This window comes from Herpailurus yagouaroundi, unplaced genomic scaffold, assembly GCF_014898765.1.
Source record: "Herpailurus yagouaroundi ecotype Mexico unplaced genomic scaffold, PumYag 29, whole genome shotgun sequence".
NCBI classification, from domain to species: domain Eukaryota; kingdom Metazoa; phylum Chordata; class Mammalia; order Carnivora; family Felidae; genus Herpailurus; species Herpailurus yagouaroundi.
This window is the reverse complement of record NW_024412377.1, coordinates 3,287,332-3,311,866: the sequence shown is the minus strand read 5'-3', so window position 1 is coordinate 3,311,866 and position 24,535 is coordinate 3,287,332. Positions and strand designations below refer to the sequence as shown.

The 24,535-nt window shown below is 46.4% G+C and overlaps 1 protein-coding gene across 8 annotated transcripts in view; it reads right to left on the bottom strand.

Moving 5' to 3' along the window:
• ICE1 (interactor of little elongation complex ELL subunit 1) overlaps positions 1-24,535 on the bottom strand; it is a 58,479-nt gene that overhangs the window by 25,084 nt on the left and 8,860 nt on the right. For all 8 annotated transcript variants that reach the window (XM_040493512.1, XM_040493534.1, XM_040493519.1 and 5 more), the window contains exons 2-11: positions 20,524-20,582; positions 19,820-19,854; positions 17,123-17,141; positions 16,268-16,379; positions 14,683-14,759; positions 13,689-13,726; positions 11,486-11,568; positions 11,224-11,263; positions 11,082-11,138; positions 2,767-2,853 (exon numbers count right to left, since the gene is read on the bottom strand). In XM_040493512.1, the coding sequence (XP_040349446.1) occupies positions 2,767-2,853; positions 11,082-11,138; positions 11,224-11,263; positions 11,486-11,568; positions 13,689-13,726; positions 14,683-14,759; positions 16,268-16,379; positions 17,123-17,141; positions 19,820-19,854; positions 20,524-20,582 (607 nt within the window). The remainder of the gene's footprint in view (positions 1-2,766; positions 2,854-11,081; positions 11,139-11,223; positions 11,264-11,485; positions 11,569-13,688; positions 13,727-14,682; positions 14,760-16,267; positions 16,380-17,122; positions 17,142-19,819; positions 19,855-20,523; positions 20,583-24,535) is intronic.

Below are 24,535 nucleotides of genomic sequence, written 5' to 3'. Positions count from 1 at the left end.
GGGCCGGCAGGCAGAGGGAGGGGATGCCCCCCGCCCACCAGCAGCACGGTGCCTGGGCGGAAGGGCACCACCACGGCGGGTAACGGGCCTGGACGGCACGTGCCTTCTCTCAGTAAATCTTCCACACAGTGAGTAGTACTGGGGAGGAACGGCTCTGTGCATAGAGGCTGACAGGGAACATGATCTTCATGTCTGAAAAGCAATCAAAGATCAGCCAACATCAAGCCTATCCAGTGGTCATATTTATACAACGCTCTAATTAAGGGACTCGGCTAGGTCACATAAATGCTTTGTATCACAGCGCACCGGGAAAATTACAGTAAAAAGCCAATGGTTTGGGAGTCTTGATTTTGGTGAACTGTAGCGAACTGTCAAGGAAGATGTTTATGTCCTGGGAAGTAACTGGAAACAACCATCTGTCATCTATGAAAGTTGTAAACATATGTTTTACACAAGGACTCAAGGCTGCCTGGAGAAGTGACTGACTGACTGGAGGGCTGGGGGTGGGGGGGTGGGGGACCTGAACATCTCACAGAGCCAGAAAGAAATTTTCCAAACAGGCTGGGCGTGCCTCAAGGGCCCCGGAGCCGACCTGAAGATGGACCCAATCACCAAGTGGGAAAAATCTGAACAATGAAACGATATGATGAGTTATGATGCAAATACAGAATCCCGATCAATGTGTGTGGAAGGGATGAGAGAAACGCAAGATCGCTAACACGCTAAGTAGTAGTTGCAGCACAGGGGCTTTGCCAGTGGGCTCGACTGGGAGAGAAACAGACTGTCTGCGCAGCATCCCAGTGTCCCCCTCCAGGCGATTCACGGCGACTTGCGGTGGAGAACCCTGGTGGACGCCACCGTAAAGCAGCAGCCCTGCCCCCCCCCCCCCCCCGTACGCGCCCCCTCCCCTGCAACGGCCCAAGCACAGCGCCAGGCGCTACTGGGGACCTCTTGCCATAAACACAGTCTTCGCCTAGCACGACACAACGGTACGCAGACGAAACCGATGAGTTTCCTCCCTCCCTGAAGGCGTCGCAGACAAGAGACAAAGCGAGACGGAAGGATCGCGGACTGGGGGCCGAGATGCGGGCTGGGGGCGCTGCGAGGGGCAACGAGGGCTCGGGGATGGAAACACCTGGAGCGGAACTGGAGGCGTCCGTGTGAGGCCCAGCTCGGCTCAGAGACCCGCGCTGAGGGTGACATTCAGCGGAATCTGGATGAGGAGCCTGAGGGGATTCTCTGCCTTATTTTTATGAATTTTCTCATAGAAAAACAAAAAACTCGAAAGAAAAAGAAGATGTTTTAGGATTTAAGATTCCAAAGATGCCACGTTTTCCTTTTTACTTGAAAAAGTTACCATTGGGGCGCCTGGGTGGCGCAGTCGGTTAAGCGTCCGACTTCAGCCAGGTCACGATCTCGCGGTCCGTGAGTTCGAGCCCCGCGTCGGGCTCTGGGCTGATGGCTCGGAGCCTGGAGCCTGTTTCCGATTCTGTGTCTCCCTCTCTCTCTGCCCCTCCCCCGTTCATGCTCTGTCTCTCTCTGTCCCAAAAATAAATAAACGTTGAAAAAAAAAAATTAAAAAAAAAAAAAAAAGAAAAAGTTACCATTAAGCCATAGACTTACCCCTCAAAATAGTTTGCTTTTAAATAAAAACATCGGATTATTAAACGGAAAGCCCTCTCAATAACACCTTTAACGACAAGAAGTCGCGTGCTCCTAATGAAACACGACTACTGCCTGCCGAGGCAGGCGGAAGAGTCCCAGGCTGCTTCCGCCTGAAGGCACGAAGAGAGCGATTCGGGACCGCAGAAACGGACTCACGAGACGCAGGCCCCACCGGCCCGTTGGCGGTGCGTCTACCCAGAATGTGACAATCTGCTTAAAAGCACTCCATCACCGTGCCTCTCTTTGCCTCACAAAACCTCACGAGTTCCGAATCGAGCACTGATGAGAACCAGGAACTTGTCTAGCAACCTTTTTCTGCAGGAACTTTGCCTTCAGAGCCGGAGAGTAAAAACTAGGTCCACGTTTCTACAGATTTAGATCCTCAATGATCTGGCAATTCACAGCAGCTAACCACAAGAAACTAGTTACACGAAAGAAAAACGGCCAAGAAACACTTTCCTCTAACGCGAGACCGCTAACTTCTCCCCATCCCCGCTGGTACGACCAACCCCGATTTTCAAATCCTAAATCCTGGGTCGGGTGCACGTGGGCACGTGGGAGAATGCCTCCGCGGCTTTCCCCTGCAAATCGGGGTGTCCCGCAGATTAGGGGTGGCGCTGCGCGGTGACCACGTGACGTGACGGCGTGAAAGGAAACGGGCTCTCGTCTGACCACAGCGGTCCTCTAAAGGAGCCGACGCGAGCACGGCAGGTGGAGGCGACAAGGTCAAGCAAAGGCACTGGGTAAGTCGCAGGAGCACTACGCGCAGCCGGGCTGCCGCTGGATTCAGAAAGGGCCGTGCTCCCCGCGTCTTGCTGGCTCCCGCCACACGCGCTCCGTCGTGCGTCCGTCCACTTTCTCCGCACGTTCTCTGCTGGAAGCCGCCATTTAAACGGTGAAAGCCGAAGGCGCTCTCAATTTTCTTTTGATTTGAATTTCAGGCCCCGCTGAAGGGAAAGGAGCTCCGCGTAACGAGAAGTACCCACGCCAGCCCATCTTGCTCTTGTAACGGGAGACGTCACAGACCAAAGGCATACGATCCCCCCGGCAGACGCTTCTACGGTCACATATGAGAAGTGCCTGCGGAAGCTGCGCTCTCACCTGGGACACACCTGCTGCCTTCACCAGGGAGTCTGTGTGTTGTGTTTATACAGAGCCAGAGTTCCTTCAGAAGCAGCTTTACTTTCCCTGTGAAAAAGAGCAAAGTATCAAAGACAGGTCACTTGGCCCCGTCCACCCAAGGCCAAACACACTCGCAGGAAATCGGGAGTTCCAAGACTAGGTTCCTGCAACACCGCCCCCCGAGCGCAACCACCGCGCGTGACACGCTCAGCTGCAGACAGGAAGGCCTGCGACGCTTCAGCTCAACACTGAAGGCTGAATGCACGCTTGGTTTTGTTCGAGGGGTGGGGGAATGAGAGGGCACGGGATTCGAAGGACCAAATCTACTTGCTGTCGAAGGCCTCTATCGTCTTTGTATATGCGTGGGCCCAATACATCTCTGGCCTTGTCACGGAAGGCGGGGAGAGATGAGGGACGGAAGCACGGCCAGAATGACCGACGTCGGGGACGCCGGCTCCCCGTATACGACAGACAACGGCAGAGAGGCACCCTCGGTCACAACAGGGGGTCAGAGAACCTGTGAGAACTGACCACGCTGTAACTGACCCGGGGGGCTTCGCGGATAATGGAAAAATCCATTAATGGTTTTCAGGGGTGACAGGGTGGGAGACAAACATACGTGTGTATAAACACTTGGAAAGGAAGGGATCATCACACACACAAACAGACACACAGAGAAGCATATGCTTTTATAAGGAAAAGTGAAAGTCTCTGAATTTGTATGAATTTTCAAAAGGGTCTGAATCCCTAAAATAGTTCAGAACCATCGGATCAGGTTGAAAGGTAAGTATTTCTATAGATTTAGATCCCTGATGATCTGTGAATTCAGATTTTTGTAACTAAGACCAGCCTAACGAAATTCATGTAACATTAAGAATATGACACTATGGGGCGCCTGGGTGGCGCAGTCAGTTAAGCGTCCGACTTCAGCCAGGTCACGATCTCGCGGTTTGTGAGTTGGAGCTCTGCTTCTGGCTCTGCTCTGACAGCTCACAGCCTGGAACCAGCTTCCGATTCTGTTGTCTCCCTCTCTCTCTCTGCCCCTCCCCCACTCACACTCTGTCTTTCTCTTTCCCTCTCAAAAATAAATACACATCGGGGCGCCTAGGTGGCGCAGTCGGTTGAGCGTCCGACTTCAACCAGGTCACGATCTCGCGGTCCGTGAGTTCGAGCCCCGCGTCAGGCTCTGGGCTGATGGCTCAGAGCCTGGAGCCTGTTTCCGGTTCTGTGTCTCCCTCTCTCTCTGCCGCTCCCCCATTCATGCTCTGTCTCTTTCTGTCCCAAAAATAAAAAATAAAAACATTGAAAACAAAAATTAAAAAAAAAAAAAGAATATGACACTATGGGGGTGCCTGGGTGGCTCAGTCGGTTAAGCGTCTGACTTCAGCTCAGGTCATGATCTCGCGGTCTGTGGGTTTGAGCCCCGCATCAGGCTCTGTGCTGACAGCTCAGAGCCCGGATCCTGCTTCCGATTCTGTGTCTCCCTCTCTCTCTGACCCTCCCCCATTCATGCTCTGTCTCTCTCTGTCTCAAAAATAAATAAACATTAAAAAAAAAAAAGAATATGACACTATGGTTTTTAAGTGACTTTAGCATTAATGTGTACATACATTCCAAAAAACTCCCAGAACAAAAATATTCTTAAAAACTTAACTATGAACGAAGAGCCTGTGGTCAAATCTGCATCAAAAGACCGACCACGCTAAGGAAAGTTCAATTAAAAACGCGCTTTAAGTGTTAGGTAATTTCAGGCCATCTCAAGCTCTATTATAGTTTCCCTGAAGCTCTTAAATTGGCTGGAAGCACTTACTGAAAATACTGAAATCTTTAATCCGGTTCTAGAGAGGATAAAAGACCAACCTTTTAAGCCAAAGTATCTGCAAGAATTCATACTTTGAAATAGGTCGGCTCTACGGAAGCTGGTGGACTGCACGGCCCCAGAAAGGGGACCAGGATAAGTGGTGAGAACACGGTAACAGGCAAGTTTAAAAGTCTGACGTTTCCAACCTCTCTTGAGCCAGGTCAGCTTCCGACTTGCACTGTTTGTGAGCCACATCCATTCTTGAGTTCCAAAATTCTTCAACAAGCAACTTATCTACGTGGCGATTTAACCTACCCCCAAGCCTCCTTCCAAACACTGTAATGCCCTTTGCTTAAATGACCTGACCGGGATCCCTGCTTATTACGTATACCCAAAGCAGCAAACAAGGAACCGTAAAAAAAAAAAAAGAAAGAGTTACTTTTCTATCCTTACGGAGGCTACTGCCCACAACTACGCCTGTTTTAACTGAGCATTCATTACTTCTCATCGGACAAACACAAAACAAAAGTAGCCCTTCCCAGTAAAGCAGGAAAAAATCCACCCTGTGCTTTCCTTACTCAGCTGTGAAGAGGAAACCTCATTGGGTCCAACTGCACACCTTCCCCCACGCCTGTAAAGTCCTCCCTGAATCAGAATCTAAGGCGTCGACGAGCATCTCTGAGCCTGTCTGCTCCACGGGTTTGTCAGTTACACCACATGAACACCACGCTTCCTTCATCTTGATGAGCTCGCAGTTACGTTTTGATGTCTGGGTGGGCGTGGGCTTTGCTCAGGTTCTTCCTTCCCAAACACTCGATTATTCTGAATACCTATTCTTCCTGATAAGCCTCGACCGCCTGCTTGTCCTTCCCCATATGAAACCGCAGCGGGGTCTGTGTAAGACGGGAAAACTCACATCTTTACACAGCGAGTCTCTGATCCAGGAACGTAACGTTCTCTTACACGTTCTGGTCTTTAACGCTCTCCACGGGGTTTATGGCTTTCCCCACCGAGGCCCGGCGCACACGGTTTATAGATTTTCTCTTCCTAGAGGGCTGACGGTCCCGCCGCCTTTGGAGGATGGGCTCTTCCTGTCCCGTCCCTATTCTGACAGGTCACCGTCGGGCACCGCACATCACACTCCGCCAGCAGAGTCCAGAAGACAGTCTTACCATCTGCAATGATGACAACTCTGAGCCTTCCTTATCGGATCTACAGCTCGCCCTCGTCTGTGCTGGACCTGCTCCACTGCTGATGGCCTCCAGCCCACACAGAGTAGACGGCACAGAAAGCACGCGCGTCCGCTTCTCACGGTAGTGACAAGGCTCCTCCGTTTCACCTTTCTCGATTTCAAAATGTGTTGTTCTCGGGGCGCCTGGGTGGTCAGTCGGTTAAACGTCCGACTTCAGCTCAGGTCATGATCTCGCATTTCATGAATTCAAGCCCCACATCGGGCTCTGTGCTGACATCTTAGAGGCTGGAGCGGGCTTCCCATTCTGTGTCTCCCTCTTTCTCTGCCCCACCCCACCTGTGCACCCTGTCTCTCTCTCAATAATAAATAAACATTTAGGGGGTGCCTGGGTGGCTCAGTTGGTTAAGCGTCTGACTTCAACTCAGGTCACGATCTCGCGGTCAGTGAGTTCGAGCCCCGCCTTGGGCTCTGGGCTGACGGCTCAGAGCCTGGAGCCTGTTTCAGATTCTGTGTCTCCCTCTCTCTCTGCCCCTCCCCTGTTCATGCTCTGTCTCTCTCTGTCTCAAAAATAAATAAATGTTAAAAAAAAAAAAATTAAAACAAAACAAAATGTGTTGTTCTATTATTACCTCACCAAATATTTTTCCCTGAGGGATGGGTACTTTTTCTCTTCGGCAGCTGTTGTGGTATTCCTGAGACAAATCTGTGAGTCGTAACTTGTGTGTGTTCTCTACCACTACTAAACTTGAGTCCCCAAAACTTCATCTAGTGCCTTGCAGCCACGTTCCTGAGTGACCGCGCTTGGAGTCTTGAGGATGTGAGCACGGGATTCTCAGCCGCCTTTGATACTGGCCTATTTGAGTTCGAGAGAATGACATGGAAAGCGGTCCGTGTTTTTCTAAGTTCCGAAATGAATACATAACAATAAAGACATTTGTCTCATCCACTGGCGCCTTTACAGAGCTCCCTTGTAAGTCATCTGGATCTTCGACGGTGTTAGATCTTTATTTTATTTTAATTTCTTCTGGGTTATTTTTCCCGTTCAGGTTTACAAGTATCCCGACTCAATCTGAGCATGCTTTCCTTGAAAATGGCCCATTTCACAAACACGATCAAATCTGAATATAAATCTGTGAACTAAGTAATTCTCTAACTGCAGTTTTGTCCTAGTTTTCCCAGTCCTCGGGCTTTTGTCTCTTCCTGTCTCGGTCACACCTGCCGAAAGGGCTCCACCGGCCTTGCAAAGATCCAGCTGTTCCATTTAATGGTCCCAAATCAACTGCTTCGTTTCCTATTTCATTAACTTAGGTCCTTCCTTCCATTTTCCTTAGTTTCTGTTTTCCGTTGCATTTTCTTACTCTGTGATTCATCTTCTGTAGGTCTTGCTTTCTAGAATAATCACATAGGCCCATTCGTTCCTGTGAATGCCATACTGGCAGGATCGCAGAGACTTCAATACTGCCCTACTGTTTACTTCCAAAAGGGCTTAGTATTTCAGTTATTTTCTGTTATCCAAGAGGTGGTTTGTGTCTATGCACATTTAGTTACCAGATAGGTTTGGTAAGTAATTTCCCCCCCTTTGGGCGAGGGCAGGATTTTTGTTAACGTCTTATTAAATATCGGTATCTTAATGATATATTAGGCTATAGTTCCTGTTGTCTAGTAGTCAACCTTCATATATGTTTGAAAAGTATTTTAAAGAATTCTACATTTGTGGTTTAAAAGGACTAGATGGAAATCACCAATCTGCAATTATGAAATCAACTCTACCTCCTACTTTGTCTGCTTTTACAAAATCAACTGTTTCTGCGAAGAATACTAAGGCCTCTTATGGAAACAATGTGACTATTCCCTCTAGAATTTCCAGGCATTTTTACTTGATGCAGTTTCATGATTTTAGGTCTATGACCGTAGCATTTGCTTGGCGAACTGATCAATCACCAACTGATCAATCAACTTAATCAACCTGGATATTCCCTTTTAATTCAGTAAACTCATTTCCAGGCTGGAATTACTTTTTGCCTGATTACGGCTTCAAGTTAGCATTTGTTTGAAACTTCTTTATCCATCCCTCTATATTCAACTCCATTTGATTTTAAAAATACTTCCTACGACATGCCAAAAACAAAGGTCATGCACAAGAAGTCACACCCAACACCTGAAAGGCCTTTCTAACACAAATATCACGTGTGTGTCCTGCTCCTGAGTTTCCTTCAACTACTTCTTGCCGACCTTCTGTCCCGAGGGCTCTGTCCTCCCCTCCGAGAGGTCCTGCTGGAGGACCATGGGGACATCGACGATCTGGCTTTCCACAGTCGAGAGCCCCACTGGCTCAATTTCACAGCAGCAGCCGATGGCTATGCTCTTAGACTTTCTCTAACGACATTACCTCTATTTTTAACATTTTCTCCTCGTTCATGATTTAATCCTGTTTCTTCAGGGTTCTTCTCCTTGAGTGTGGTGGCTTCCTTTCACATGACTGCTGCCTCTCAGTTTTAAATGAAAATCGAGGCAGGACATCTTTGAGAGCCAGTGTCTACTTCTTCAGCCTCCGTTTCCCTGGCAATAAACGAAGGGTCTCATCTCACGGACCTACAGGTCTCTACCTTCGGACGGAAGGGATGCAGAGTGAACCAGTTACGAGGATTTACCCGGAGAACGTAAGTAGCCCATTTTCTGGGAAACTGAGTGGCTACCCTTCAAAGCAGCCATAATTCCTCAATTTCCTGATTTCCTTACATCCACACCCACTCCGAATGCCTCCTGTGCCACAAATGACACTTCACACACCCGAACTCTGGGCCACAGCGTGTGGACAAGTTCCAGAAACGGCTTCTGACATGGAAAGGCTACAAAATGTTCACCCTTGAATCAATTACCTGGCAAACCTCTCCTGTCCTGCTCTTTCTCCCACTCCCCGTGCCCTGAGTGGAAGCAACATAGGGCTTCTGCGATAAAACTTGCTTTTTGAGGGCTGCTATTCTGTGTCGTTTTGGGTTTCATCACCAACTGAAGCCACCTGCTTTACACCTTCCTCCACTGCATACATGTTTAACTCTAAAGGAGACTTCTGTGTTATTTTTTTTTCCCTGCCATCTTTAATGGAACTCAGAAGGAATAAAAGGGAAATGTGGCATTCAGGCAGACTTTTTAAAAATGAAGTCAACCCAATACTCTAACTTACGAATTCTTTCATAAGTATAGATGGCCCTTGAATGGCATGGGGGTCAGGGGCACCAAGCCCCGGCAGTTGAAAATGCACATGTAACTGTGACTCCCCTAAAACCTAACTACTAATAGCCCACTATTAACCTGAAACCTTCCTGATAACATAACAGGCAATAACACATATTTTATGTTATACATGTTATATGCTGTAGTCTTACAGTAAAGTAGGCTAGAAGAAAGAAAACGTTGTTAAAAACTCAGAAGAAACATTCACAGTGCTGTACTGTAGTTACAGGAAAAAAGAATACCCACATATAAGCGGATACGTGTGTAATTCAAACAAGTGTGAAGGGCCAAAAGAGTGTATTAAGAGAAAAAGTGTTACTTGGGAATTAAATCCACCAAGGTCCTCAGTGAAATAATTCACAGATGCCCAAAGACTTCACTTACTTAGAAGAAGTAAAACGTACAGCAGACAATATGCTCAGCGTCACAGTGCGGGGAGGCAAAAGACCAAAGAAAACAGAACGCGGGGCTACGGAGCAGCCAAGGGGATGCGGTGGGAGGGTTCGGTTTGAGACGGCGAGGCCTGAGCACATCAGATCCTCAATCACCCGTCAGCGCAGAAGAGAAGACGGGGACACCGGCAGCTGGCAGGTGGCTGCGAGAGGCCAGCCCAGCGTGCCCACTGCTTCCCTGGGCAGCATGTCTGCCCGAAGCCTGGCTTCCCGCATGTAAGGGCAGGAAGAGCAGGGTCAGAGCACATGGAACGTAGTGAGAGCAGTGAACGGCCAACCGGGGTCCAGGCAACTGCAAGGCGCCGACTATTAAAGCCTCAAGCCCAGGAAAAGCTGGTCCTATGCTCGGAATTAAAAGAAAAAAAAAGGAAGCAGAGACAAGGTAAAGGAGACTTCCGAAGAGACACTATCTACACGCCCAGAACAACACGAGTGGTTTTAGTAATTTCCGTTTGGATGAGAAAGAACACGCTGGTGAATGAAAATACCATTAGTTACTTATTTACCATTTTCAATCCATCCTTTCCCGAGAAAGTGTGAGACAGGTAGAGCAGAAATTGACAATCTAGGTTTTATTTTTTATTTTTTTTTAACGTTTATTTATTTTTGAGACAGAGAGAGACAGAGCATGAATGGGGGAGGGTCAGAGAGAGGGAGACACAGAATCTGAAACAGGCTCCAGGCTCCGAGCTGTCAGCACAGAGCCCGAAGCAGGGCTCGAACTCACGAGCTGTGAGAGCATGACCTGAGCTGAAGTCGGCCGCTTAACCGACTGAGCCACCCAGGCGCCCCTCACAATCTAAGTTTTAAAAGTAAAAAAAACAAGGGCGCCTGGGTGGCTCTGTCAGTTGAGCTTCCGACTTCAGCTCAGGTCATGATCTCACAGCTCGTGGGTTTGAGCCCCGCGTCGGGCTCTGCGCGGACGGTGCAGAGCCTGCTTGGGATTCTCTCTCCCTCTCTCTCTGCCCCTCCTGACTCTCAGTTTCTCGCTCAAGAAAAATAAAAGTGAAGAAAAAAGAAGGAAAGTAAATGGCCAAAGATCAAACAACAAAGAGGAAGATTAAAGCAAAAACTCCCAATTTCTCAACTTCCAGAGTCAGACCTTCTTGCCTACAAGGTAACACACCGAACGACAAACGCACACGGACGCAACCCCTCGCTCCCCCACGACTGCCCTTTTACTTTCCTGTATAAATGCTGGCCTCCCACAAATGCTTCTGTCCTCCAAAAATACAGCAGAGGGCTTTGACTCCAGTTTTCCTGCCTGACTTTAATAATCATTATACATCTGGCACCTAAGAAAGTTTATAAATTAACTTGAGAAACTTCGTAAGAAAACTATACTTATTTATTGACAAGTATGGAAATTATATCTCTGACAGTTTCCTTTTCCAAACAATATTGCTTTCTGAGTCTTTCATTCGCTATTTTATTTGATCAGACAGCAAGGTGGTAACACGTGCAGACCTGAGGGAGACGTAAAACAGGACAGGACGCCTCGCACATGAACACCCGCTAAACCTCAGAATCTTCCTAATTACAGGTGAGAGCAGCCAGCCACCTCCCAAACCACCGAAATCACGCACAAGTAAAAAGAAATCTGTAATATACTCACTTTTATCTATGCTTCCGTAAGAATCGCTTGAAATTTGTGTTCCAATATGTCTCAACTCTAAAATCATGGAGGAGAAAACTGTTAATAAAGAACACTGCATGTCGAGCCAGGATTTTTAAGTAGGCATGAAGTGAATACTCACCCTTTGCAGTTTTCTGTTTAGAGAATTCATCCAGCCGTTCCTGTGAAAACAAAAGGCTGCCAGTGTCTGTAGGGGACAGAGGGGGACACAGAGCGCAGGCGCCCCACACCCAATGTGAGACAGGGAGCTGAGCGGGTCCTGCGGACTCTTTCGTGGGGTGGCCCCGCTCTTGACTCCCGTGGGACCAGGACCCGCTGGGCTGGCAGACAGTACGAAGCCCCGAGGCTGGCAGTTCCCACGTGTGTGTGTTATTATCTGTTACCTGTGTCTTCCTAAATTCCTTCTCGAGTATCTTCTTCTCAGTCCTCAGTTGCTTGAAGTCCTGAGTTTGCTTAACAGCAGCCTCTTTCAAGAGTGCAACGGAGAGAGAGAACGATAATTTACCAACTTTACAACTACCGTTAGCATAATACTCAAAATATAATCTGAGTTTTCCTTACTTCACAGAACTTTAACACAAATTTTCTAAGTCGCTGCTCCTTCAGCGTGTTATCGGTCAGGGATAAATGTAGGAACACTTCGCATTTACCCTGTTGTCTGTGAAACCACAGACTTGGCTCAGACCCTAAGACTCATTTCCGATCCCAGCACAAGCCAGCCCGTGCCCTCTGGTCAGGCAAGAACCCAATACACATGAACTTTCCAGAAAGAGGGGCACTGCTCCCCCTTGCTCTTCGGCAAGAAGCAATGTTCATGCTTCAGACGTGTCAGAAGCGTGGCTTCATCTCGGGATAGCTCCTACCATTCTCTGTATTGGGGAGGGGGGCAATCTTTGCCATGCTTCTTCTATGTTACGCCTTCCTGGAGTTCCCTTCAAGTACATACTTCTAGCGAGTGTCTTTGCTCTAGATCTACTTTTAAGGAATTGTTATAGTTCTTCCCTGGATCTTCAGCAAATTCTTCAATCTGGCTTTTGGTTCTGAAGCACACGCTCCAAATACATTAATCAAGAATTTAGGGGAGCCTGAGTGGCTCAGTCAGTTGAGCATCCGACTTCAGCTCAGGTCATGATCTCGTGGTTCATGTGTTCAAGCCCCACACTGGGCTCTGTGCTGACAGCTGGGAGCCTGGAGCCTGCTTCGGATTCTGTGTCTCCCTCTCTCCCTGGCCCTCCCCTGCTCATGCTCTGTCTCTCTGTCTCTCTCTCTCAAAAATAAACATTAAAAAAAAATTAAAAAAAAAAAAGAAAAGAACCTAACCAGCATTGACTTCACCTGAATATGTTCAGACACAACTGCCATGAACACTAAACTCCCATAAACCACTGCAGTAACGAGCCATCCCTGACTGCTCCGACAAGCCTGAGCATTTCCTTACCTGATTATTATGCCATATCACTTACGAGGAAAAAATATTTTTGTCACACGGGAAATAAAGGCTACACTTTCGCTTCAAAGGAAATCTGTTCTAAGAGCTATACAGTCTCCCAGGCATTTCAGATGTCTTTGAAACATTCCCTAAAATAGACACTTCTCTCCACACACTAGCAAGACAAAGCAATCCTTAACAAACAGTCATATCATGTTTACTACCGTATTGTCAGTGTTTGTGCAAAAACCCAATCAGAGGAAAACCTGTTAAAATATTTATAGAGTTTAAATCTAAAACTGTAGGCTCAGTCTAGGTAAATTAATGGGAAATATTTTCAGCTAAGTCTCTTCTCCGTGCCCGATCCAACTACGCTGAAATGCTTACTCCTCACTACATGAAACATGAACCACGCTCTGAAGGAAGGTGGGATCAGCTTGACGAAACAGCCCACGCAGGAATGAAAGGGGGACACGGAGACCCACAAAGCCCCACTGGTCTCTCCCTGATGTATTTCCGTGTCCCAACCACATAACGAAAGGGGAAAGAGCCCAAAGGAAAGATCCTGAGATCAGTTCCTGAAAGGGCTATTAGCTGTCCCGTGAGGACTTAGCTGACCCTCTCGCGGTCCCTCTGTGTTCTTCCTACTCAGAGTAGAATGAGCCCGAATCCAAACGCTGGGGTGGGGAGGGGGTCAGAGACAAAGGGATGATACCCAGGGCAGGCGATTTCTCAGAACCTTCCCACGGATGTGTCATAACTATCTAAAAACATCAAGTTTCCTGGCACCAGAAGTAGTATTTTCTTTCTACTAACCTCTTATTTCAGGGAACAATGAGAAAGCCTCCTAAAACTCAACTTCCCGAATTAAATCCTTTTCCTGACTGCTGCTTTTGAAGGTAAAAACACGGGCCACTCCTAGTTTGGGCCACGTTTCAGAGATTTGCCACACAGTATGCTCATATTCCTATTCCTCCCCCCGAAGGGAGCGTTGCCGTCGACCCTCCCGCTAATTGTGCCCTCGGCACGGCCACTCAGGGCCCGCCCTCGAGAACCACGCAGCCACCGGGCCAAGCACTACAACTCTGTGAAGTCACCGGTGGGACTGGTGAGAAGAGCAGTGACCCCACCAGCGAGGTGACAACAGCGCCCATTACCTTCCAGCTTCTTCACCTTGGCTTCTAGCTTCTTCTTCCTATTGAGACAATTTTGTAAGTTAAAAAGGTAAAAACGGTCAGCTTTCAAACCAGAAACATGTACGTTACAATTCACGGTACATAGATTTTCTTAAATCGCTACAATTTACACAACAAAGGCACGTCGGTCATGATCAGTCATGACGAGCCTCGCACCTCGACCACTGAAATCACCAGCAACTGTTCTGAAGGCAGAGGAAACCCAAGAGAGAGCGCTACACGGCTTAGCGTGCACTGGTTCTAAAAAAAACTCTCTTTCCGCCAAGTCTGGGGTTTCCCGGAACTGCAGCGGCCTCGCCGCCAGGCCGAGCCGAGGCGTGCAGACGGGCTCCCGCAAGCGGTGCGGCACGGATGCGGGCGGGGGGACTTCTGGGGCGCACGTGCCGGCAGTGCTCACGGTCCCACGTCCCAGGAGGCAGGGGCTGCCGAGCTGCACCGGTTTTCAGACAGACTTTGGAGTCAGAGCGAGTGGGAAACTCCAAGAAACCGTCTCTGAGTAACCACCGCGTCAGGTCGACGCCACCGCACTGTGTGTGTGGCTCCCAAGCTTTGTGAGGAGCGCGGAAGTGACCAACTGGGTGCCTTCAGACAGCTCTTTTTATTCATGGTAACAAAGACCCCACCGCACAGGGCACAGGGCAAGGAGCTGACGGTCGTGTCTGAAGGCACATGGAGACGCGTGCATGCACGCGCAGACAGACATAAAAACTCTGGAGTTCTTTCTCTGTGCAGCTCTTCAACGCGCCCAGGCTTCTTGGTCCTTCTTATAACCTTCACGCGAGGTGGGATCTCCGTTTTACAGATGTGGAGACTAAGGCTGAAGGACCGACTCGTTTACAACCACAAGGTTAGTTATAGGCAACAACCCAAAGACAGAGAGACAAATGGTACCGATGGAAGCATTAGCTCTTTTGGAAAAGGAAAACCGTATTTCCACAGTTATCTTAACACTTACTGAGCATCTGTTTTCAAGCATTCTTCTTTCACACGAGCATACTCCTGATGAGTGTCCTGGTACAACTTCAGAGAACTCTGAAAAAAGATAACATATCTTATCTTATCACCATCAGTGATAACTTATTTTGACCTTGACCGGCAAAATTATTATCACTTAACAGTTAAGAAGTTAACCAGATGAATACATACATTAGGCAGGAAACCACCATATAATTCTTTGAACATTTTAATAAAGATAACCAGATCCTTAACGTAAATTTAACACGATTAATAGTCTCATCAAAGAAAGCTGCTAAGAATGTGAAAATGTACTAATTTTAGGGCAACTCCAAATCTCTGTAATACGGATTAGCAAGTATTTTGGTCTCAACCAGTTAAAATTCAACAAAATCTGAGGAAATTTTAGAGCTTAATAAATATAAGCTATCATTTTTACTATACAAAAATATAAACAAACCATTATACTTAACGATAACTGGGAAGAATGTGTTAACACCCATTAACGTGTATGTCCTGATGGCCAGCACAGAACGGGAAAGACTGTCACTGAGCACTGTCTCCTACTACGTGCACATGCGGGGTCTCTAACTGCCACAGCTCCGAGAGGGGCTTCACGACCCCCTTGTACACATTAGGGGTCTGAGGATCCACAGCTGACTTATTCCTCTAGAGCCACAGAGAACGAGTGACAAAGGAGGGCTTGTCACTGGGGTCTGACGCCAGTGTTCCTGCTTCCTCTCGGCTGTGGCTGCCGACATGATTACGCGTCAGAGGCAGCCAAAATTCAATGTTGCGGCGGTTTCCGTTTCACCTTCTTCGCATCATTCAACACAGAATAAAGACTTTCTACAAAAGTATTACGACCGGTCACTGTTGAAGCAGGTCAGACAACCGATCGGTGCACGGCATTGCTAGAACAGCACAAGGTGAAGACTGGGAGGCACAGACACTATCGTGACAAGGGCTTGGAGAACAGGCTGAGAAGACCAGCGTTGTCCCAGCTTAGCTACGACATGTCTCAAGGAAACCAAGCAACCAACTTTACTGGCCTCTGACTTATGTTACCTGTAAAAGCCATAAATTCTCTCCTAAGACTCCTGGGAAGAGTAAGCCGAAATTCATACTGAAGTGCAAGTTTACAGCACTTTTTTTGCACCACCCCCCAGGTTTACAGAATTTTAAATAAACTGCAACTTGATTTTGAAACAGAGAACATGATCTCTCTTCCTTTAAGTTTGAATGTTTGTTTTTCATTTTGTAAGTAAAGCAAGACCAACGTGAATAGGCAATCAACGCAGGACACGCAAGAGCCCTAAAAACCCACAGTTAGCAGGTTCCTCTGGAGAACCTCAAAGAACACAGAAGCCATGAACACAGCATTACAGGGCTAGCAATTACCATGAGGATCAAGCCTTGAATCAACCCGTGCGACCTTCTCTAAAAATAGTAATACGCTTAATGCTTCTTGACTAGCACCTGTTTCCTTTGTGAAGACGTAAAATGCCCCCTCATTCCAATGACAGTGAATAAGCAGACCTTAGTTTACGGAAGGTAAAGCTTTGTGGGAAAATCCCTTCAGGTACCTTCTTCTCCTCTAGCTCTGCTTTTAAAGATCCCAGCTCTTCCTGACATTTCTGCAGAGGAGAGATTTTCTGAAGCATCTGTTCCACTTGGTGATGCAGAGTACTGTTCTCTCTAAAAATGGACAATGCGTTAGCGTCAGTAGGCAAAAGTATCTCCAGCATGTTACTAAACAGACCTACTGATGATTTCCTGGTTTCTCTAACTTGGAACAAAAAAGAAACAAGAGAATGTCTCATTTGAAATGCCTTCTCTCTATTTACATCAACATGACCTTCATGCTGCCCTTTGTTCCTCTGACATGATAGTCTATTTCTAATAAAAAGTATATGAAACAGCTACCTGAGACACTCTCAGTCTGACGGAGAATATATTAAAGAACAATCTGTCAGATACTCTGGCTTTTCCGATCTGGAAGTCATCTCCATTTACTCAAACTAAGTGACGGGCAATTTTGTGATCCAGGTCATAACAGTGTTTTGCCTTCTTCTAGGTGACGAATGTATTCAGAGTATGAGACACTGCTAAATGTTCAGTCCATTTAAAATTGTTTAAAATGCACAAGATAACCGCACTTAACAGTCCAATTCATACAGACTACAATTTGATTAACAGTAAACTTCATTTCAATGGCAATGCCATGGGTTCAAGTATTGAAAAATCAAATGCCAGGCTGTAATTTAAGACCTTGATAACAAATTGATTTGGATAAAAATGTAAATCTTCTTCTATTATGACCATCAAAGCAACACTGTATACAATGGATCAATCCTATGTGACACTTTGATTGAGTCTGTTTAAAAAATCTAGTGTTTTAAATGTCTACCCCAAAACAACAATGAAAACAGGTAGCTTACCTTCTTGCAAACTGCAGCTGTGAAACTTGTTAAAGAAAACTCTTGAGAGTTTTATCTACTGACACTTGTCTGAAGATTAAACTCACTTTAAAAGTATCTGTAATAATCTCTGTTCAATATACATACAGGCAAGATCACAATTCCTAGAAAACAATTATTTCACGTGCCATTTATAACACAGCAATAAAAATTTTTACTACGTTATTCTATTTACCATACCATGTACCTAAAGTCAAAACACCTACTTCTCTCAATTGAAACAAGGTATTCAATGAAATACAGATTAATATGAAATTCCAAGAATAAACACAAGGTAATATTCAACCAACGAGCAACACCTCCAATCCTGTAAGTAACAAAATCCTGAAACAACCTACCCTGGACTTCTCAGATGGTCCCCAGCATAATCCCAGCAAACAAGAGTTTAGGTTCTTGCGCAAACCATCTACCACTACACTTAATGAGCAAGGAGAAGAGAAACACAGGAGAACAGGAAATCTAGACGACCTTCCTCTGACAGCGTCCATGGTATGATCACTTCACCCCCATCTCATGCTGCCAGGAAAACGTGCTAAAAGAACAAAACAACTGTCCCTTTAAATTTCACCTCCTGGAAGTTTCCACGTTTACAGCACAACGTGGCAAATGTCTACAACATCACACCTCCATCCTCCTCCCAGAACACAGACTGCTCCAGAGCAAGGACTATATTCACTCTTGCCAGTCTTTGCAAGAAAGCAAAGTGCAAAAATATCGAAAGGAAAAATAAAATATACTCTCTGTCCTTCAGAAAAAGGAAATAAACTTAACACAACAACCAGAATTACACAAAAAAGTAGGAAATGAAGTTACAAAATAAAGCCATTTAAACCTGCACCACGAGCACCGTGGGCTGCGAGAGCAAGCTACTGCCCACGCGACGTACAGAAGTCCGTACTTGGGACCAACGCCAAGTACGCAGCTAGGCCGCAGAGGACCAGAGCACAGAACGCGCATTCAAGAATTAAGCCCGAGGCTTACCAGTTTTTAATAAACTATTCTAACAATTTTGACTTTAAAATTTGACAAATTTTTGAAGAGTAAATCAGTTTTCCCGCTAGATTACATGTGTTAATTACCTCAAAAATTTATGCCAAAAAAGGATATAATGAAAGTACATACTCTTCTAATACTGGAATCGCCTGTTTCCCTATTCAGCTAATTAAAAGTATTTCTATTAATTGTTTCTGGTCAGCTTTCATGATCAAAGAAATAAAAGATATTATTACTATCAAAGATATCATTGCTCAGGGCGCCTGGGAGGTACAGTCGGTTAAGCGTCCGACTTCAGCCAGGTCACGATCTCGCAGTCCGTGAGTTCGAGCCCCGCGTCGGGCTCTGGGCTGATGGCTCGGAGCCTGGAGCCTGTTTCTGATTCTGTGTCTCCCTCTCTCTCTGCCCCTCCCCCGTTCATGCTCTGTCTCTCTCTGTCCCAAAAATAAATAAAAAACGTTGAAAAAAAAAATTAAAAAAAAAAAAGATATCATTGCTCTTACCATAATATACATTTAGTTAAACAGACTGCGAATTTCTTTTTTTTTTTTTTTAATTTTTTTTTTTCAATGTTTATTTATTTGTGGGACAGAGAGAGACAGAGCATGAACGGGGGAGGGGCAGAGAGAGAGGGAGACACAGAATCGGAAACAGGCTCCAGGCTCCGAGCCATCAGCCCAGAGCCCGACGCAGGGCTCGAACTCACGGACTGCGAGATCGCGACCTGGCTGAAGTCGGACGCTTAACCGACTGCGCCACCCAGGCGCCCCCAGACTGCGAATTTCAACAAATAAAGCACAAGGGGCTTTCACTGACCTATTGTTTTTAACATAAAAATCCAGTACTAAAAATAAGTCTAAAGCTTATGCCTTCATTTTATTACTCGAATCACACAAGTTAGGTACGGTAGCACCGACACAATCAGTGATCACACACAAGCTCAGGAAAGTCAGAAAGAGTATCGAAGCAGGCCTCAGGTTCCCGACAAAGCTGAAGGGCAGAAAGTGTCCCGAGACTGAAGCCGAACTTCAGCGAATCCTCACAAATACACCTGTGCTATTTTTTACGGGGGAGATTTCCTTCGTGATGAATGTTTTCACCACAAAATGCAGAAAAATGAATCACACACACCATCTGCATGGTCGCAACAAAATACTTCGACGGTTACTGAACAAATGCTGACCACGAGTCCACACCTGTCTTGTCAACACAAACCACCCCGATGAGGGATAATATCTATAGTAATTCTCTACAAATCAGAAAGCTAATTAACAAAAGTCAATTTTCCAACATTCTGACTATTCCTACAGGGCAAGTCTTTCAGAAATTCCAAAACATTCTCACATTCAGCTTCACGCTATTCCTAAACCCGCAGAACATACGTCACACCTCCTTAGGACAAATGAAAGAGACCCACGCGTTAGAAAGTTAGGAAACCTGAAGAAAACCGAAGCCAGGGACAAAACCAGACTGTTCTAAAACGGCCACTCACAGTCTTTGTCATTCCACGCGGTCACAGGAAGAGACTCACATCCACGCTGTGTTCCTTCCTTAGAGGCTGTAAATCCCACCTTCCGAAAGATAACTGAAAATCCCCACGGTTCATTAAGAAACTATAAAGATGTAAATGTTACAATTCGAAGGAAAAAGCTGGTAAAAGGATATCATCACATTTCTTCTGATATTCTGTTAATAAATTACTGCAACAAAGAAAAGAATTACGTTACCTTTTTGATCTGGAAAGTACATTGTTAAAATCACATTTCAAAATATGCCAGGCACCCTTGTTCCTAGGTTTCTGGCAACAGATTTATGCTTAATACGTATGCGTGTGTGTGTATATATCGCAGCTGTATCATATACTGAATATATATATATACATATATATATATATATATATATATATGTACACATCACCTTCAATTCCTTAGAGGCAGCGCTGCACTGATACACGAACTTTTAATTTAAATCCCTTTGACCGGAGTAACATCTTAGCCTATAAATTCGTGTGACTTTTAGAATATTAAAAAAAAAAAAAAAAAAAAAGACTAAATCTCATCCCATGACTATGAAATACTTACTGTGAGGAAACCTGAGGTCCAGTCCTAAAGCTAAGAGGGCTTTAAAGACAGAAAACAGCTTGAAACAAAATGTCCACTCTGTCTAGCAGAGATCACTTCCCAAGCTGTAAGGCTGGCTGTGAAGGCCTGTGGGCCAGTAACGCAATGTGAGTTGCACCGTGGCCCACAGCACGCGGGCTCCAGGTGACAGACTCAAGGTCTCTTTGGCCCAGGGGTCTAACACACCACCTGCTCCGGCTTATCCGTTGGGTTCATGAAGTGCAACCAAACACTTGAAAACATACTCACTCTGTATTAATAATTTTTTGCTTCAAGGTAATTAATGCTTCAACATACTCGTTTAAATTCTGAAAGACAAAAACAGCTACAGTCAGCTACTTGTTTCATAAGTTACTCTACACAGATTCTGTGTGAAACGTATTATAAAACACGAACATGTTGTTCATTCACTCTGTGACATAAAAGCAGAAATGAAGACGCTACTCACTTCACCTATAAACACAGACCCACAGACTCCGAGTGATCTTGAACCCATGCTGTATCTCTCTGAATTTTTACGTGAATGACGCTCTCTCCCCGACAGCATGGGAGCCGTGCTGAGGCCGTGACTTGTGCTCTCAATGACAGTCTGGTGAGTAGTCAGTACCTTAGCTCACCAACTAGCAGTCCTCATCAGTCTACAACTTACTCTGCATTGTCTCTGAAGGGATTGAAGACAACCGAAAAGACACAGAAGTTACACACACACACACACACACACACACACACACACACACACACTAAAAATTAAAATAACACAGGAAGGACAAATAGGAATATTAAAATAGGGACAAGATTCTGGGGCGCCTGGGTGGCGCAGTCGGTTAAGCGTCCGACTTCAGCCAGGTCACGATCTCGCGGTCCGTGAGTTCGAGCCCCGCGTCGGGCTCTGGGCTGATGGCTCAGAGCCTGGAGCCTGTTTCCGATTCTGTGTCTCCCTCTCTCTCTGCCCCTCCCCCGTTCATGCTCTGTCTCTCTCTGTCCCAAAAATAAATAAACGTTGAAAAAAAAATTAAAAAAGAAAATAGGGACAAGATTCAATAAAAAAAATTCATTTTATAAGGATCTGTAGATTTTAGGGACGAACTACAAATCCGGCTCTACATTGCTGCTATCGACAGGGAAAACATCATTAATTACACTGCTCCAAGTGTTTCTAAGATTTAAAAGCAAAATTTTTTTTCCTTAAGTGACTTTTTTCCCCTTCATGTCTGCACATTTCATTAGCAAATATTTCAGAAATAAGTACTTATTTTCACTGATTATACCAAAACACCTTTTTCTAGATAATGCAAGTGATTTTGAGAATTAAAGAAACATCTCCCTCTACAGTACCACATGCACTTTCTTCAGTCCTACACGTAACGTGATCGGTAAAATAAAAACCGTATACACTGAAAGACATAAAGAAAAAATCTTAGCTCTCTTCTGGCCCCACCCCCAACGAAAGATCTTGATTCCACGTCGCCCATCTCCCTCCGGAACCGCTCCCACACACGACACTGGGTGTGCTCAGGGCACCAGGGGCCACTGCGGGACACGCGGGTTCTCCTCAGCCTTCACCCGCGCCCCACGAGCGTCCCTGCCCATGCCCTGTGAGACGCTGCTCCCCGTCCTTAGGATCAAGTGCAGACAGGCTCCTGCAGCAGTGACAGTTACGGGCAATGCAAATCTCAGGGCCCTTCTTTCTTTATTTTTTTTAACGTTTTATTTATTTTTGAGACAGAGAGAGAGCATGAACGGGGGAGGGGCAGAGAGAGAGGGAGACACAGAATCGGAAGCAGGCTCCAGGCTCCGAGCCGTCAGCCCAGAGCCCGACGCGGGGCCCGAACTCACGCGAGATCACGGGAGATCACGCGAGATCGTGACCTGAGCCGAAGTCGGACGTTTAATCCACTGAGCCCCCCAGGCGCCCCATCAGGGCCCTTATTTTTTCATTTGTGTTTCTCTAGGAGCGTGACTGACAAATCTCTTCCGGCTACTCACAGTTCTTCTCCTCTTAGTTAACAGTTCCTTCCCACTGTTTGCTCACAGGGAAGTTGCCCTTTCCGAGGGGCTGCCACATCTAAGGCACGGTGACATTTCATTAAATGTTACAAATGCATATACGGTATGTCAGGTGACCACTGAAATGCACCCACATAGGCATGTACACGTTTTAAATACTCAGAGTTGAATCCGTCACTTTTTACAAAATTTCGGCCTCCTGATGTATCTAGAAAGTCCTATCCTACCCATGACGCTAAAATTAAAGGATTCTCCTCTATGCTATCCTAGTACTTTTAGGCTTTCGTATTTTGTATTTCTAGCTTTAACCGCTCTGGTGCTGTGTACAATCCAGACTCTCAACGCTGACGGTCAAAAGGACAACAGGGGGCCCATTCATTTTTGTATTCAATGTATACTTGGCCTTCCACGTTGAAGAAACAATCTTCCATTAACAAATTTGGGGTGTAGCAACAGACTTCCGGGCCCAGAGGGTAAGGAATGCATCTGCTTTTACAACGTCCCCAAAAACCAGCTAAAACTGAAGTCAAGGAACTTTCCGCCAAAGGCAAGACCCACAAAGATGAGAGGAGAATAAGAAGCCAACGGCAACTGGAAAGCAGATTGAAGAACACGGATTCAGGGGGCTCAAGAGAGCAGGGGGGTGGGGGCGGGGAACGGGGACACCAGGTTCCTCTGAGACCAGAGGCCGGCAGACGGCGCTAACGTGAGAACTGGTCGCAAGCTCTCTTGCAAGCATTTAATCCTCAAATTCCTACCTCTCTGCCACCATCCAGGAAAAGGTCTGCTGTGAGGAATTCTCTGCCCGGGACACTGAACGCAGTGCCAGAAACAAAGGGACGAGCTGCTCCTAAACACAGAGGGGACGCTGACCACCTCCGGGCCCCACGAAGCTCCCAGACACTGGCAGCCAGTCCTTTTGCCCTCCGGGCAGGAGACTGACCACACTTTGTCGGAGGAAGTGTAACCAGCCTGCAGATGAGATCTAAAGGTACTGACAGGAGATCTGCTTCAAATAAACAGCCCGCCAGACCTTCTGCGTGAAGCCCGGGGTCCTGAAGCCCCACACTCAGCATTTCCCGCCAGCACCTTAGCCAACAGTTTTAATATGAACAAATAATGAAGGATTTCCGCCCATCAGAGAGAACCCTGAACGTGAGCGAGAGAGACCAAAAGAAGACCAAGCAACTTGGAGTAAATAAAGACTGAGACGAAAACCGCAAGAACAGTAGCATGAGCGGAGGTTAAGTGATGTTACGTTCACGAAACAACATTTGTAAAAGGAATATACAGAGTTCCTAGGATCTTTATTATAGCTCTTAAAAATTAAAAACACATACACGCACGAGGATGGCTAAAAAAACCAAAGTGACAGACAACAGCAAGTGCTGGTGAGGATGCAGAGGCCGGAACCCTCCGAGTCGGGGGTGGGGGGCAGGAAACGGTGCAGCTGCATCGAACAGTTGGGCAAGGGCTCAAATGTCAATCACCTGACCATCCAGCAATTCCACTCCTAGGTCCGTGCCCCGAGGAACCGAAAACACACGTCCCTGCCAACCCCGCACACTGTGGTTTACAGCGTTAGTCACGCTAGACAAAGAAGTAAAAAATAAGCTAATAGAACGGATAAACAAAATGTCACACAGCCACATAACGTGATTACTCGGCAATGAAACGGATGAATGCCACCCGCTACCACAGGGGTAAACCTCGCAAACACACGCTACCCACACGAGCTCGCAAAAGGCTGTATGACTCCATTCACGTGAATTGCCCATAACAGGCAGATCCAGAGACAGAAAGGAGATTGGCGCTTGCCAGGGACGGGGGCGGGGGAGACAGGGAAGGACCGCTAATGCCCAAGAGGTTCCTGGCAGGGGCGAGGTGGGGGACTCGGATGGAGAGGAACGTGTTTTACAAAGTGGTGACAGGGTTGCAAAACTGTGACCAAACTAAAAACCACTGAATCGCACATATAAAAAGGATGAATTTTATGGTATGTGAATTGTATCTCAATAAAACTGTCAGAACTAAATTAAAAACAGGAAAGCAAAATAAAAACCTCAATAGAGTTGAGGATAAAGTTGAAAATAAAAGTTCCCCAGATAAAACGAAACACAGACCTAAGAACAAAGTAAAATAAAAAGCAATTAAAGTTGTCAGGGCAAGATCCCACATGCCCAACAAGTAAGAGTTCTAGACACAGTAACAGGAAAGATGGACAGATGATCAAAGTCATTCTGATACTCAAGGA